Consider the following 16,272-nt stretch of genomic DNA (forward strand, 5'->3'; position numbering starts at 1 on the left):
CCCCCCAAAAAGGGGGTTTACCCAGTAGGTAATATGTTAATGAATCTGCTTGCAATGCCAGAGACCCAGGTTCGATCCCTGGGTCAGGAAGATCCCCTGGAGAAGGGAATAGCAATCCCATGAACAGAGAAGCCTGGAGCCGCAAAGAGCCAGACACACCTGAGCAACTAACAGTTTCAACCCAAAAAAAGTGAGACAGTCTATACAAATTACAACCCTGAAAGGAATCCACAGGCACAGTATCTTCACAAATTATTTTTCCAACATGCAAGAAAGTCTTGTATAATTTAAACTGTTCCAAGACATTAAAAAATCTTCCCAGTACCTCACATAAAAACATCATAATTCTGATTTCAAATTTGACCAAAAAATTTCAAGAAAACAATTTAACTTAAAACTATTATCATTTATCAAATATCTAAAAATAAAATACAGCACTTCCTTAAGAGAGAAACACACTATAACTGACAGCTTTCATCCCCAAGCACAAGAAAGTTTTAATACTAAGAACAAAATCTGTACTAATAGGCCAAAAAAAAAAAAAAAAGACTAAGAGTGGTACACTGTAGATAAATTTGGAGTTGAGGACTAGGAAGGTGAAGGAGTTCAGGCCTAAGCATCTCTCCCAAGAAATGATAACCTGCTGATAGGAGAATGCTGAACACTAGATGAAGGCAAGAGGATGAAAATGCAGAAGAATCTGAAAAAGCAAACAGAAAAATGTTTCCAAGATCTCTTGATGATCCAGTTAAAAGTTGGAGACCAAGTGGTCAAAAGGTGCAAACTTCCAACAATAAGATAAATAAGTACTAGGTATATAACGCACAACATGACAAACAAACAACGCTGCTGTACACTCTATATGAACACTGCTAACAGTAAACCCTGAGTTCTCATCACCAGGAAAAAATTATTTTCTATTTCTTTATGTTTCTAAGCTATATGAGATGACGACTTGTGATAATCATTTTATGATGTATGTAAGTCAAATCATGCTATGTACCTTAAACTTATAAGTGCTTCATGTCAATTATATCTCAATATAGTTGGAAGAAAAGACTACTGTAAATAAATGATAAAACTAAAAACAAAAAAAGCTGAGGACCAAGAACTTCTATGATACCAATTCACAGAATTGAATTATATTCCCTAGCACAGTTCAGAAATTTAGGTTTAGGAATTACAAAGCAGAGACGGTTCATGTTGAATGGTCAGGACTGGCATAAGACCAACAAAGTAAAGGCTCTGAATCACTCACTTCCCCGAAATCTTAAAAAGACTTGGTTGTGGGACTTCCCTGGTGGTCCAGTGGTTAAGAATCCACCTGCCAATGCCAGGTACGTGGGTTCAATTCCTGGTCCTGGAAGATCCCATATGCTGAGAGCATCACAACTGCTGAAGCCCCCCAACTCTGAGCCTGTGCTCCACAGTAAGAAAAGCCACTGCGATAAGACGACACATTGCCGTGAGAAGCTGGCTCGCCGCAATGAAAATTAGCCCTCACTCACCGCAGCTAGACAAAGCCCTCCCACAGCAACAAAGACCCAGCTCGGCTAAAAATAAATTAATATTTTTTTTAAGACTTGGTTGTAAGGCAGGTCACATTTTGTACTGAACTTAAAACAGTTCCATACCTTAGCTCAGCGTCATTAACTGGACTTGCAAACTTTACAAATCACCACTAGAACATCCTTATTGTCAGAGACATATGAGAGTGAGTCAAATATTACAATTTTGTCATTTAACTTGAGGCTATCCTGAATGAAATTAATGTCTCCCATCATTTGGCCTCTTCCTCTGAACGCTGCTGCTGTTTAGTCACTATATCATGTCTGATTCTTTGCAACCCTGTGGACTGTAGCCTACCAGGCTCCTCGTCCATGGAATTTCCCAAGCAAGAATACTGGAGTGGGTTGCCATTTCCTTCTTCACGGGATCGTCGCAATCCAAGGACGGAACCCACATCTCCTGCTTGGCAGGTGGATTCTTTACTACTGAATCACCTGGGAAGCCCCATCCTTTGAAGACACTGAGTTAAATACTATACCACAAACTCATCTTCAAAAACTTATAGTTCATAAATTTCTAGCAAGAAACATATAAAAGTCTCTCCTTTAAACATTTTTCCAATTTATGCCAGTAAATCTTAATATATTAGTAAATAAATCTTAATATATTAGTGAGCAAAAAAATTATCTTAATATGTTTTATATCATTTTAAAACTACCTTTAATACAGCACATCACCCACACCTTCATAAACCCTCCAAGGTGAACAAGAGAATATCTGATTTCTCTCAAAAAGGAAAAAACCCTCTACAGAAAAAATACTCGGGCTCTAAAAAGCAGTATCTTCTATTACACAGATAGATCACAGTTAAACAAAAGAATAATCTTGTCACATTGGCTGTAAAGAGGTAAAGGGGCTTAATTAAAATCTTCAAGGAATAAATTTAAATATTAACAGTTATTCAAACAAGAAGTCATAGAACAAAATTAAAGTTAGGAGATCTCATCCACAAGTGTAGCTTTAGTTCTGGTCCATATGTATATAGATAACTTACAATTTGAAATGTCTAGCCCAGATCCCTCCTCCAATCTCCAAAGCCAAACCCATAATCTTAACACCCATCCCAACCATCTCATCACCCTACCCCATGGCCACCCCTTCTACCATAAACTTGGCCATTTTTCAATATTTGGCACAACCATTTATCCAATAACCTGACACCTCCTTGCCCTCGTGTTCCACATCTAATCCATTAATGTAATAATAATGTAAAATTAGTGTACCACTGTGATTATTTTACTTCTTAAATACCTCTTGAATCAGTCTACTTTTCCATATCCACCAACATGTCCCTCTTCCAAAATATCATCAGTTCCCAGCAATACTGCAATGACCTAATTAATTAACATCCTCGACTTATTGCTGCTCCCCACCCCACCCAGTTATCAAGGCTGTTCTCTACTCTGCTATAAAGTGATCTTCCTGAAACACAAATCTTATCCTATATTTTTGTTTAAAAACATTTCATTGACTTCCATGGATAAAGCTTCCAAATCCCTGACATGGAACAGAAAGCCTTCAAGTCTGTAATCAACCCATATTGGCTCCTGGTTCCTTGAAAACACCATTCTTTCCTACCTACAGTCCCTTTCCATGTGCATTTCCCTCAGCGGGAAAGCTTCTTTTCCCTTTAACTAGTTAATTGTGATTTGTCTTCAGATCTCAGCTTGTCATAACTTCCTCAGGGAAGCTTTCCCCAACTTCACTGATAAAACAGATTCCCTTACTAAATGTTTTCAAAGCACGGTAGGACATACCATTTTTACTTTTCTTTCTTCGACCAACTGAATTTTGTCTGCCCCCCTCTTTAAAGTGCCTACACTAGAAAAAAAGAAACAACAAATATTTCCGTTCATCAAGATTCCACAGCATAAAGCATAATGTGTGGCCCATGATGAATCCTCAACATGCTCAATGAACTGAGAACCGACAGGAATATTTACCAAGCAAAACAACTATTATGCTTTAATGATCAACAGCCTATAGCAATAATGTCCAGTAGAACTTTCTGTAATGATGAAATTATTCATCTGCACTGTCCAATTACACAGCCACTAATCAAGCGTGGCTACCGAGCACTTGAAAAGTGGTTGGTATAACAGAGGCACTGAATTTTTAATTTCATTTTATTTTAACAAATTAACATGTAAAGAGTCAGACATTGCTATGACTACTGTATTGAACAGCACAGGTCTATACAGTCTTTTCTCTGTCTTTGCAATTGTTGCACCTTGTTTCACTCTACCCAGCTGACACCTTATCTAAGGAGCAGTCTTGAACAATAAACCCTAGACTTCGTTTTGTCCCCACAATGTTCCCTCTCACAGAATAGAAACTTAATGTCTGATGACTAGATATCCGAATTGTATACCTTTCCTTTCTCCCTGAAAAATAATCAATTAAATGCAGTTATTTTCAAAATGACCTTCAGGAGCCAGCCAAAAAATCAGCTCTTTCTAGTTTTCCAGACTGTTGGGAGCTGCAGCCTAATAAACCTCCTGTATCTCTAAGCCCCTCATACCTGCTAGGGACCCCTTTAAGGCTACAAAGAAGCTGAAGAAGCACAATTGGCCAGAAGCCACTAGAGATTACTATTCAGGTAGCTTACTGAATGGGGAAACAATGAAAACAGTGACAGACTTTATTTTCTTGGGTTTCAAAATCACTGCAGATGGTGACTGCAACCATGAAATTAAAAGACGTTTGCTCCTTGGAAGAAAAGCTATGACCAACCTAGACAGCATAGTAAAAGGCAGAGACATCACTTTGACGAAAAAAGGTCCATCTAGTCAAAGCTATGATTTTTCCAGGAGTCATGTATGGATGTGAGAGTTGGGCTATAAAGAAAGCTGAGGGCCGAAGGATTGACGCTTTTAAACTGTGGTGTTGAAGAAGACCCTTGAGAGTCCCTTGGACTGCAAGGTGATCAAACCAGTCAATCCTAAAAGAAATCAGTCCTGAATATTCATTGGAAGGACTGATGCTGAAGCTCCAATACTTGGGCCACCAGATGCGAAGTACTGACTCCTTAGGAAAGACCCTGATGCTGGGGAAAGACTGAATGCAGGAGAAGGGGGCGACAGAGGATGGGATGGTTGGATGGCATCACTGACTCAATGGACATGAGTTTGAGCAAGCTCCGGGAGTTGATGATGGACAGGCAAGCGTGCAGCAATCTACGGGGTCGCAAAGAGTCGGACACGACTGAGCGATTGAACTAAATGTCGTGCTGAATCCACACTGTTCTCTCAAGCGGAGTCCCGCCCTTCAGGCAGATATTCTGTCTCCCCAACAAGAGAGTCCCTGGGCAACCATTCTCTCCTTTCCTACACCGCTCTTTTCCTCTCCCTCAGGGGATAAGCCCCACCTCCTCCCAACAGCGTTTCTTAAACCACAACACTGACTCCTCTGAACACCTGGTGTAATTCAAAAAGCCCGGGGCCTGGGGCGGGGTAACAAGAGAGATCTTTGCCTGAAAGGACGGGAGACTTGGAGTACTCGGCAAGAGTCGGGGCCCAGGAAGCGACAAGGCCCCTACAAGCCATTAAAAGCACACGTACTATTGTCAGGCACCGCGACGGGCGGCGAGCAGGAGGCAGACGGCAAGGGAACAGGCAAAGCGCTCAGGGACCACCCGTTACCCTGCCCGACGGCGGCCCATACCTCTCCCCGGCCCAGCTCACCTTCCCGGGGCTGGTCAGCTCGCTCTCCGAAAAGCGGTGCCTCGGGAGAGACGCCTGAGGCAAAGCGGCGCTGGGTTGCGCTTGCAGCCAGGCTTTGGCCTCCTCGTCGTCCTCGTCGTCCGTACTCTCCCGACGCTGGCTCTCGTAGTTAAAATCCGCCTCCGGCTCCCGTCTCTCCTCTTCCTCCATCTCCTCCACCATCACCACCTCGTCCTCGTCCAAGTTCTCCGCCCCCTCCTCCTCCTCCTCCTCGAGCTCGCCGGGCCACGGTAAGTCCTCAGGCTCCATATTGGCGCCTCGCTCTATGAGGTGGAGGAGGAGGAGGAGCGGGGAGGGGAGAGGGAAGGGAGGGGAGAGAGACGACTGGCGGTTTTGGCTGCGCGCAGGCGCAAAGACGGCCGACGCCTTCCGCGGGGCCGGGTGTTGGGCGGACGGGGCGGGGCAGGGAGTGAGCGCGCGTTGCTAAGGACGCCCCGAAGGGGCCGGCGGGAAGGCCCGCGGCGCTGACCTGCGGGCTGGCTAAGCCGACGCCTAGTCCCCGTCACGGGCTGGGGGCTTGCTCACAGTACTGTAAGCTCACAATAAACCCAGACAGGGCTCCTGTCGGAATAGGGAAGGATCTAGTCCTCGGCTGGGCTGGGCCAAAACTCAATTTTCCTCTGCCCCGAGGGGCAATCAGACTATGGGACAAACCAAAAGTAATCAAACCTGCAAATTATAAATTTTTCAAAGTTTTCAATGTATTATGGGCACTTGAACCCAACAGCGGAAAAGTGTCAGAGGCAGTAGAGGGGTTAAGTAAGAACTGGACTCTGGAATCAGAAAGGTGGGTGCTTGACTCCTAACATGGCCTCTAGCAGCAGTGAGACTAACCCTCTTTGAAATGAGGGTCAGTTCAGTTCAGTTCATTTCAGTCGCTCAGTCGTGTCCGACTCTTTGAGACCCTATGAATCGCAGCACGCCAGGCCTCCCTGTCCATCACCATCTCCCAGAGTTCACTCAGACTCACGTCCATGGGGTCAGTGATGCCATCCAGCCATCTCATCCTCTGTCGTCCCCTTCTCCTCCTGCCCCCAATCCCTCCCAGCATCAGAGTCTTTTCCAATGAGTCAACTCTTCGCATGAGGTGGCCAAAGTACTGGGGTTTCAGCTTTAGCATCATTCCTTCCAAAGAACACCCAGGACTGATCTTTAGGAAGGGTTGGATGGATCTCCTTGCAGTCCAAGGGATTCTCAAGAGTCTTCTCCAACACCACAGTTCAAAAGCATCAATTCTTCAGTGCTCAGCTTTCTTCACAGTCCAACTTTCACATCCATGCACAAAACCATAGCCTTGGCTAGACGGACCTTTGTTGGAAAAGTAATGTCTCTGCTTTTGAATATGGTATCTAGGTTGGTCATAATTTTCCTTCCAAGGAGTAAGCGTCTTAATTTCATGGCTGCAATCACCATCTGCAGTGATTTTGGAGCCCCAAAAAATAAAGTCTGACAGTTTCCACTGTTTCCCCATCTATGTCCCATGAAGTGATGGGACCAGATGCCATGATCTTCATTTTCTGAATGTTGAGCTTTAAGCCAACTTTTTCACTCTCCTCTTTCATTTCATCAGGAGGCTTTTTAGTTCCTCTTCACTTTCTGCCATAAGGGTGGTGTCATCTGCATATCTGAGGTTATTGATATTTCTCCCGGCAATCTTGATTCCAGCTTGTGTTTCTTCCAGCCCAGCGTTTCTCATGAGGGTAATAAGCTCTTGTATAGGATGCTTATAATAATTAAGGGAGATTATGTGTGAAGGGGTAGTGGTAGGTGTTATTTGTTGACTACTGAATAGTAACAGTACATGCTTACAGATTTGTGAGACAAGTGTTATAATCATTTTGTATTTGAAGAATCTAAGGCTGAGAAGAATAACTTGGCCAAAGCCTTTTACCTTACACGTGGCTGGCAATGCCATCCCAGGTCTTCTGTAAGTCCGGTAATTGCCTTTGCCCAGACCTACAGCTAATTAAGAATAAAGTAGAAATATTTATACTGATAATATATATGTTTGGGGGTTAGTCAATGATTTTTAAATGCTTAAAAAAAAACAAAGATTTCCCTATCCCTTGAGAACGCTTATAAAATAAATGGCCAATTAAAGAATCTTGAGATCCCTTGTTATTATCTAAGGAGACAGACACAATTAAAGTGAAGTCCAGCAAAAATTCTTCACGGTATTGTAACAGGAGGGAAAGGGGCAGGGCACAACCGACAGTGGTGGCATAATTTAGGGGCTTTGCCAAGAATGAAGGTCCTATCTGCCAATGACACAATCCTGGGAAAGCTATAAAGATAGAATATGGAGGCCCAAAGCCTCAGGACTCCTTGGAACACCTCTAAATGAACTTTGAGTACATATAAGTACAATTCTTCTTATGGTGGGTTCGGGCTTTCTCTTGCTAGAGAGCTATGGCTTTAATGATAGGGAAAAAATTGCTTTATTTTATATTTTGACTTAAGAAACCTCTCCAGTAACAGGATCACACATTTTGTTGAATCTGTTATTAAGTAATTCTGTAAAACTTTTCCATTCACCTAGAAACCCCACTGTCCTTATCATCCACAAATGTCAGGAAAAATAAAGAGAACTAGTGGAATTATAAAACTAATTATCAAATCTCTCAGAAATCTTCAAAATTCCAAATCCCAAAGAACTTCTATTTACCTTGATAGCAATAACAGGAACCCCTCTGGGATACATGTATCTCCTTCTGAATTAACGATAGGCTGCCTCCTGTATTTAGGAACCACTTTCAATACTAAATTCTACCTTGATACAATCTGATATGACTAATTGCTCCAGGGGCCCACATAATTCCTGCTGTATCAACAATAGGTAGAATCTGCATTTCCAAAGCATCCACCTAAGTAACTTTTGCATGATCTGAAACCTGGAAATTTGATCTTTCTGAAAAAATATCAGAAGAAAACTTCCCTTGAACCTCAATGGGAAAGACCTTATTAGGTACTGCTAACAAGTGGACCAGCAATGAAATTCCAAGGCATTGATCTTGGGTCCATGTCTCCCAGCCAAAAATATAAGCATCATTTTTTCCTGACTACAGGATGTCCATTCCATTAGAAGACCTCAAACTGAAGATTCTTGGGAATTCTCCAGAAGCTGCTGATTATAGAAGTGGACAGCTTGTGCCCATGACAACAAAACAGGATTAATTTTCTGATTCTTCAACATCCTTCACCCTACCACTAATCTTGCCTATTATTGTACTTTGACAACTAACAAAGTGATTTCTCAGTATGATCTACCTTACCTGCATCTTTTTACTTTTGACTCCCTGTACTTTTCTGCTGCTTAAGAAAAGCAATACTTGTATATATTTCTCAAACCACAGCTATGCTCTCAATTAAACTGGCTATTGACAAACTTCAGTAGCTGCACTTCTAAGCACTTCATAGTGTAGATTTTCTTCTATAGGCCTCTTCTGGTTCTTAAGCTTTTCTCATGTAATTAATCCCAAACTTCAGTCTTGTAAAAATCAGACCTTGATCCACACCTCAACAAAATGTTTCTCTGAGGGTGAAGATCATTCAGTCATGTCCAGCTCTTTGCAACCCCAGGTACTGTAACCTGTCAGGCTTCTTTGAGGGTATTACAACCTTATTAGAAAAACCTAGCTCTTCAGGAATGGCAACTAATATTGGGGCTATCCTTGTGCCAATAGTCAGTTTGTTCTCTTCAGAAATACTGGAGCCCACTTTGCAGAAACCTATTTTACTTAACCAAGAAATCTGCCCATCTTGAGGGACAAACTACTGACTTGCTCCCGATAAACTTAATAACACTTGTACTCCCAGTATAGTCTGTACCCCTACTAGAGTACTGCTTCTTACATGAATGTCAGGCTTATACACTCCTACTAACTTACCCTGTATATTGAATCTAATAGTTAGAGGTTTTCGGATGCTTAAAATGATCAGTCCTCCAGTGGCTCATATTTCCCTGAGAAAGATACCCAGAAACCAAGCAAATGAGGCAAGCAGAGACTCACAGACAACTTGGGAGAACTCCCAGGAGGGAAACCTGACTTTCTCTGTGTATGTCCTCAGTGAATGAAATTCCCACAACAAAATTAACACAACTGTAAAAGATGCTGCAAACATTTTTCTCTGACTTTGTTATTAAGACTTGGCGACTGAAAAGTCGTGTCCAACTCTTTGCAACCACATGAACTGCAGCACGCCGTGCTTCCCTGTCCTTCACTGTCTCTCGGAGTTTGTGCAGACTCATATCCACTGAGTCAGTGATGCCATCCAACCCTCTCACCCTCTGTTGCCCCCTTCTCCTCCTGCCCTCAATCTTTTCCAGCATCTTTTCCAATGAATCAGCTTTTCACATCAGTTGGCCAAAGTATTAGAGCTTCAGCTTCAGTATCAGTCCTTTTAATGAATATTCAGGACTGATTTCCTTTAGGATTGGCTGGTTGGATCTCCTTGCTGTCCAAGGAACTCAGGAGTCTTCTCCAGTATCACAATTCAAAAGCATCAATTCTTCAGCATTCAGCCTTCTTTATGGTCCAACTCTCACATCCATACGTGACTCCTGGAAAAACCATAGCTTTGACTAGATGGACCTTTTTTCATCAAAGTGATTTCTCTGCCTTTTACTATGCTATCTAGGTTGGTCATAGGTTTTCTTCCAAGCAGCAAGCGTCATTTAATTTCATGGCTATAGTCACTGTCCACAGTGATTTTGGAGCCCAAGAAAATGAAAAGCTGTCACTGTTCACATTGTTTCCCCATTTATTTGCCATAAAGTGATGGGACCAGATGCCATGATCTTCATTTTTTGAATGTTGAGTTGTAAACAAGCCAGCTTTTTACTTTTCTCTTTAACCTTCATCAAGAAGCTCTTTAGTTCCTCTTCACTTTCTGCCATTAGGGTGATATCTGGGGTTACTGATATTTCTCTGAACAATCTTGATCCCAGTTTGTGATTCACCCAGCCCGGCATTTCCCATGACCTTAGCAGACATTATAAATGACCGAACTTCTACTTTAGAAGCTCAACCAATTAAATTTGAATACATCAGCCAGAGTTTTTATGGACAGTCATATAGGCCTTGATTTCCTCATAGCTAGCCACAGGGGAGTTTGTGTTCAGCAATACTTATTCCTGCATTGGTACCCTTCAGGGTAGTAGAACATGGCTAAAAGATAAAACCTAAAACAGAATCAGCTGGGTTATTCTGGGCTTTGTTTTCACTGCCAGGGTTTTATAATCTGGGCCTCTGACTTCCAGACTTACAACGAATGTGAATAAGCATTTTGTTTCTGGTAACTGCCTTTGTTTGCAGTTGTTCACTGTACCCTGTCCAGAGTACTAAATGTTACTACACAGTCATTGTCATAGCATATGATTCAATAACTTATCCTACAGCAGGAGTATGAGGAGAGATTAACCCTAGTCCAACTACAGCCCATTTTCCGACTCAACAGAATCTCAGTAATAGTAAAAAGAAAAGAAATCTGAATATAATGTATTAACATCCCATGGACTAACTTCTCCTCTGACTCAAATTGTTGGGAAGGGGCACTAAGAAAAGAAACCTCTGGATCAGGAAACTGGTCTGACTGGTTATTAGTATAACTAAGCCTCAATGCTGTTAGGAGCTGGCCTGTCAGTTGAAGCTATGTCATGATACTTTCCTATTGAGCATAATCAATTTCTTAGAACACCAGCATCACACAAGGTCACTCTATGACTGTGATGAGGGGAGACAAAAAACAAGACCACTTGTCTAAGCACAGACAGAAACACTGTTACTGTGCAAACCATAAACATACTAAACATCTGTCTTTTCCAACCAATTTGGGCGACTGCTACTGTTTTATCAATTATAGCTCTACCCTTACTCCGTTCTTCTAGATAAGATTCATTAATGTACTCAGTCATAGAATTATTCCCTTGTCCTGACATCATCTGATTCAGAGTAAAGCCCTGTTTCTCTGAACCTTCCTCAAAATCACTGACACAAGCCCAAATTCTGTAGATCCTTACATCTTCTTACTGAGGTACTCTTTAATTTCACGTGATGCGTGTTCTGCCTTGGTGCAACAAATAATAAATCCAACTTTGCTTTAACTATAGATGTGTTTCCAAGGATCACTGGCCAGAGAGCGCTGAAATATTAAACTGAAGAAACTCTGTAAGCTCTATGCTGATTGTAAACTTATGAGTGGGAAGCATTCCCAGTTGCTAGAATTCTGGTTTCTGCTCTGAAGCACAGATCTCTCGATCAAAGATTGATTGCTTTGTAGGTTCGAGGCACTGTGCTAGAAAGTAGGAATGCCATCTCCTGTCATCAGTCCTTCTGTGGCTAAGCAAGCACCCCTGTGGATGTTTCCTTCTAGCAGCAGTAGTGCTGCTAACTCGCCTCAGTCGTGTCCGACTCTGTGTGACCCCATAGACGGCAGCCCACCAGGCTCCCCCGTCCCTGGGATTCTCCAGGCAAGAACACTGGAGTGGGTTGCCATTTCCTTCTCCAATGCAGGAAAGTGAAAAGTGAAAGTGATGTTGCTCAGTCGTGTCTGACTCTTAGCGACCCCATGGACTGCAGCCCACCAGGCTCCTCCACCCATGGGATTTTCCAGGCAAGGGTACTGGAGTGGGGCGCCATTGCCTCCTCCAAGCAGTAGTAGTAGCCAGCGTTAAAGGTGGTGCTGCCATAAGAAGACAGGACAGGAGCTAAGAATGCTTTTTCCCTGAAAGCACAGAGAAACCTGGCCCCCACCATGGTAAGATTAAAACCCAAGCCTCATCATTCAGATTCTTCCTATTCCCTAGGTTCTCCAACTATTTCCCAGCTGTTATCTCTTTAGGGAATTCAACTTTTGCCCAAATAAAGATTCAGAGCTTTCTGTTTCTCTGGGAAAGAAGAAACTAGGTAAGAATGCATTCAATGCAAAAGCAGGGGGCTTTAGTCACAAAAAGAGAGTGGCGATTCTGTTCACACTGTGCCTCCTAAGTCCTAGTTCCAACTCCCACCACAGCCACCTTAGACAGATGTTTGAGGTCTTATAGCGGAGAGATAGTACAGAGAAGTTTGGAGAAATCAGAAACCACATACACGTGGCTTCCCTGGAGTCCAGTGGTTGACAGTCCACTTGCCAATGAGGGGCATTCAGGCTCCACCTCTGATCCGAGGGGATTCCACATGCCAAGAGGCAACTAAGCCTGTGCAGGGCAACTACTGAAGCCCATGCTCCCGGAGCCTGTGCTCTTCAACAAGAGAAGCCACGACAACGAGAAGCCTGCTCACCACAACTAGAGTCCGGAGAGTAGCCCCTGCTTGCCACAGCTAGAGAAAGACTCTGAGCAGCAACAAAGACTCAGTGCGGCCAAAAATAAATGAACAAATATTAAAAAAAAAAAAAGAAAAGAAAGAAACCACACACACACACACTTTCATCAGCCATAATACTTTGTAGTGACTCCAGTTCTGGCGAAGAGTGCCGTGCAAATACTGTTTATAGATTAAGTACGTAGATACATAATAAGTTTACCTTACATACCTGCTGAGATTGTGGCAAAGGGTTTTAGCTAAAAATGTTAAGTGTAAATTAGATACTGATATTGTACTAAAAAAAAGTCATTATTATCTGTGATAGCCATCTATTGAGGCGGGGTTCCGAAGAATCGAAAAAGACAGGTGGAGACCTATGGGGAAGGTGAGAACTACTCATACACGTTGAACAAAGGCTCTGACAGCTGAGACTGACAGTTCATGTTCCCGGCTAACACTTCCTATAGCAGGACTGCACAAATGAGTGCATAAAACATTGGAATTTGCCAATTATAAATGGTCTGGATTCCTACAACACATGTCTAATGTGCCCACAAGATTGAGTCTGCTTAGCCTAGACCTGCCCACTCATAGGTCATGCCCACTCCTGGAGCCAGCAAGCAGCAAAACAGGGTTGAGGGCATCATGCCCTCCCTTCCCCTCCCATAGTCATTGTTGTTGCCTCACGCTCCTCCACCTCCTTTATTCTTCTCCTTCTCCTTTTCTGGATAAACAGAGGTGAAAAAAACAAAAAGTTGTCTACTAGGGAGAGTTCAAATGTAAAGCAAAAGGCAGAATTCAGTAAAAAGTGAAAAACATTGGATTCATTAAAACCACAAAACACAAATCACATGCAAACTACAACAAGGCCTTTGCATTTGCTATCCCCCCCAGATATATGCAGACTCTTTTACTTTATTAAAAGTAAAAGCCCTCAGACATCAGAGGTCTTTGCTGATCATCTAAGATGGCATCTATATCCCCACCTCCTCCTTCATTCTCTTATCACTCTGCTTTATTTTCCTTATTGTTAATACATCAGTCATTAGCTAACATTGTATATACTTGTCTGTTTTCTGTTTCTACCCACTAGAATATAAACTTCATGAAAGCAGAGACCCTATATTTTTCACAACCTTAACACTTGGAATTATGCCTGCTATATAGTTGCCCTTAATATTTGTCCAGTGAAAGAATAAATGAATGCTATTTTAGTGATCCTCTCACAAAAGGAATTTAAAAGGAGCAAGCCACATTCTCATCAATTCTACTATAGATACCTGGAAAATCAGATATGAGGGCTTCCAGACTTTGGTGGTGAGGTCCAGAAATGCCCAAGGCAAGTTTCATGCCCACTGAAGACCATGGGGCCTATCAGGCAATAGCAGAAACAATTATAGTGTCTAGTGGGGAAATTAGTGTTCCAGAGATGAACAACCTAGGAGAAGCTACAGCCATGCCCAGATAAGGCAGTGTAACCATGGGGGAGGCTCTCCCTTGCTGGAGGCTGCAATGCCCTGCACCCATCACATGACAGCTAGCTGGGCTTCCTGGGAAAGTCATGAATGACAGACTGACAACTTCCAGAAAAACCTGGAAGCAGGGCTGATACTCATCTGATGTGTACAGGTACAGCTATATTGGTTGTTAGAATATTGAGATATTTCCATATTCACTGGTAACTAGCCAGGGCTTCAAGCACTCTTCTCATCTCCACTCCCATTACCTTCTGCTACCCCAGACCTATCTTCCTAGGATGGAAAAACTAAAGGGCTAATGCCTATTATATCCTAAGCTTCTGGTTTGATTGTCACCATTCCAGATGTTGAAATACTTTTAATATTACCACCCCTACCTGAGGACAAAGGGGAGATGAGGGACTATTTGAAGAAGGAACAGAACCGAACTGGGAGATTACCATTAACTTGGACTTACCTGGAGCCAGAGGCTGGTGAAGTTTCAGTCTGTAAAACTATTATGAATCTCCAGCTTGCCAGAGCTGTGCTAAAGGAAATCCATGGAAAGTCTCCAATGACCATTGAGACAGAACATCTGAAGCATGTAGGCCAGTATGGCAGTGACAGGTGTCATTAAGCCGAGCGTACTGCCTAGGAAAGACGAAACTCAGGAGGCTTCTTCAAATTGCAGGGTCAGCTGACTTTCTCCCATCAAAGGATTCACTTTTCAAACCGAAGCCTTTAAAAGTTCAAGCTTTTGTTTTTAAATTGGGGAAAAGTACACATAAGATTACCCCCAGATAGTCAGGTTACAGCACAGCTAATCAAATTACGTCCCTCTTCAGCTCCCTGTCAGACCTGAGGCTGTGCCTTATCCCATTGGTGGCTCTGGATCAGCCCCAAGTCTCCAGTGGCATTTACTCAACAAATAGTTATTGACCAACTGCTAAATGCCAATCACTTTGCCAGATATTAGAGTAACAGAGACTGAATGACACTTTCCCTGCCTTCAGAGGACTTACAGTCAATAGGGCCACTTAACCAGACTTGCCCCTTTGCAATCAATGTCCAGTCTTGCTTGTATTTCATTTTCAAAACATCCCTGGACTCAATCATGGGATATTTTTCATGAAACCAGTAATAAAATTATGAACTGAGGAACTTCAGTAATTCTTGTAATAGAGTTAACCATAACATACTGTACTTAAATTTTAAGAGGATAGGTTTTGTGTTCTGTGATTTTTACCACAATTGTTTTTAAGTCACTTTAATTGCTGTTGCTGTCTATACTGTTTGAACCAAGACTGGGACTGGTCAGTATAGCAGAATTCTCATTGATTCCTTCTGCTGTGAATGTATACAGTGGCTTACTTCCTCCAAAGATGACTCATCAAAAATGTATAAAGTTATGTGTAAGTGAGAAGGTAGATTTATTAGCTGGTGGCAAGCCATCCCAGTGTCTACATCTGAAGTGTTTAAGCCTGTCCAGCAGCTTTCCTATTCCAAGTGGACAGTCTGAAAGACAAACCTGAGTCTGAGATTTTCAGAGAATAAACTGAAATCATCCTTCACCTACAGCATCCTTTAAACAAATGGTTGCATCTTTGGGTTATACAAATATGCCCCTATATCTTTTCACCCATTATCCTTAGAAATAAAAGCATTTGATGACGTGAAGAAAACCTTGGTTAAAAAAAAAAAAAAGGAGATCCCCTAAGGAAGTTATAACAGTACTTTAGATGATAATTGAATGAACACAGTGGTGTAGAAAAGGAGAGGAGAAAACAGATGCAAAAGCTACATAAGGAGCAACATCAACAGTATCTAGTGACTGGATGTGGGGAAGAGAGATGGAAAGGAAACAGTAAAGCTAAAGCCCAGATTTTGGTTTGGGTAACTGAGTTGATGATAGAAGTAGGAAGACGCATCATTTCTTGGCCTTTTGAGTAATATCAAGTGTAGATAGGAAGATGCAGGCCTGAAGGGGAAAATCATATGTTCAGTTATGAGCATATTGAGTTTTAGTTGCCTGAGATCCAGGAAGGATGTTCAGTTAGCAGTTGTATATACAGATCTAGGACTCAAGAAAGGGGGAGGTGTGTACTACTGACAAGGATGGTATATGTTAAAGGAAGTCATAACTCAAGTACATGTACAAATATGCACATCCCCAAAAGAGGAAAAAGAGAACGCGGATTAAGAAGGAACTGCCAGGGAGAT

General features: G+C 42.3%; 1 protein-coding gene across 6 annotated transcripts in view; it reads right to left on the reverse strand.

Moving 5' to 3' along the window:
* Window positions 1-5,598, reverse strand: part of ALMS1 (ALMS1, centrosome and basal body associated protein) — a 187,208-nt gene extending 181,610 nt beyond the window's left edge. For all 6 annotated transcript variants that reach the window (XM_018055036.1, XM_018055035.1, XM_018055033.1 and 3 more), the window contains exon 1: window positions 5,253-5,598. In XM_018055036.1, the coding sequence (XP_017910525.1) occupies window positions 5,253-5,540 (288 nt within the window). In that variant the 5' untranslated portion in view covers window positions 5,541-5,598. The remainder of the gene's footprint in view (window positions 1-5,252) is intronic.

Source organism: Capra hircus, chromosome 11 (assembly GCF_001704415.2).
Source record: "Capra hircus breed San Clemente chromosome 11, ASM170441v1, whole genome shotgun sequence".
NCBI classification, from domain to species: domain Eukaryota; kingdom Metazoa; phylum Chordata; class Mammalia; order Artiodactyla; family Bovidae; genus Capra; species Capra hircus.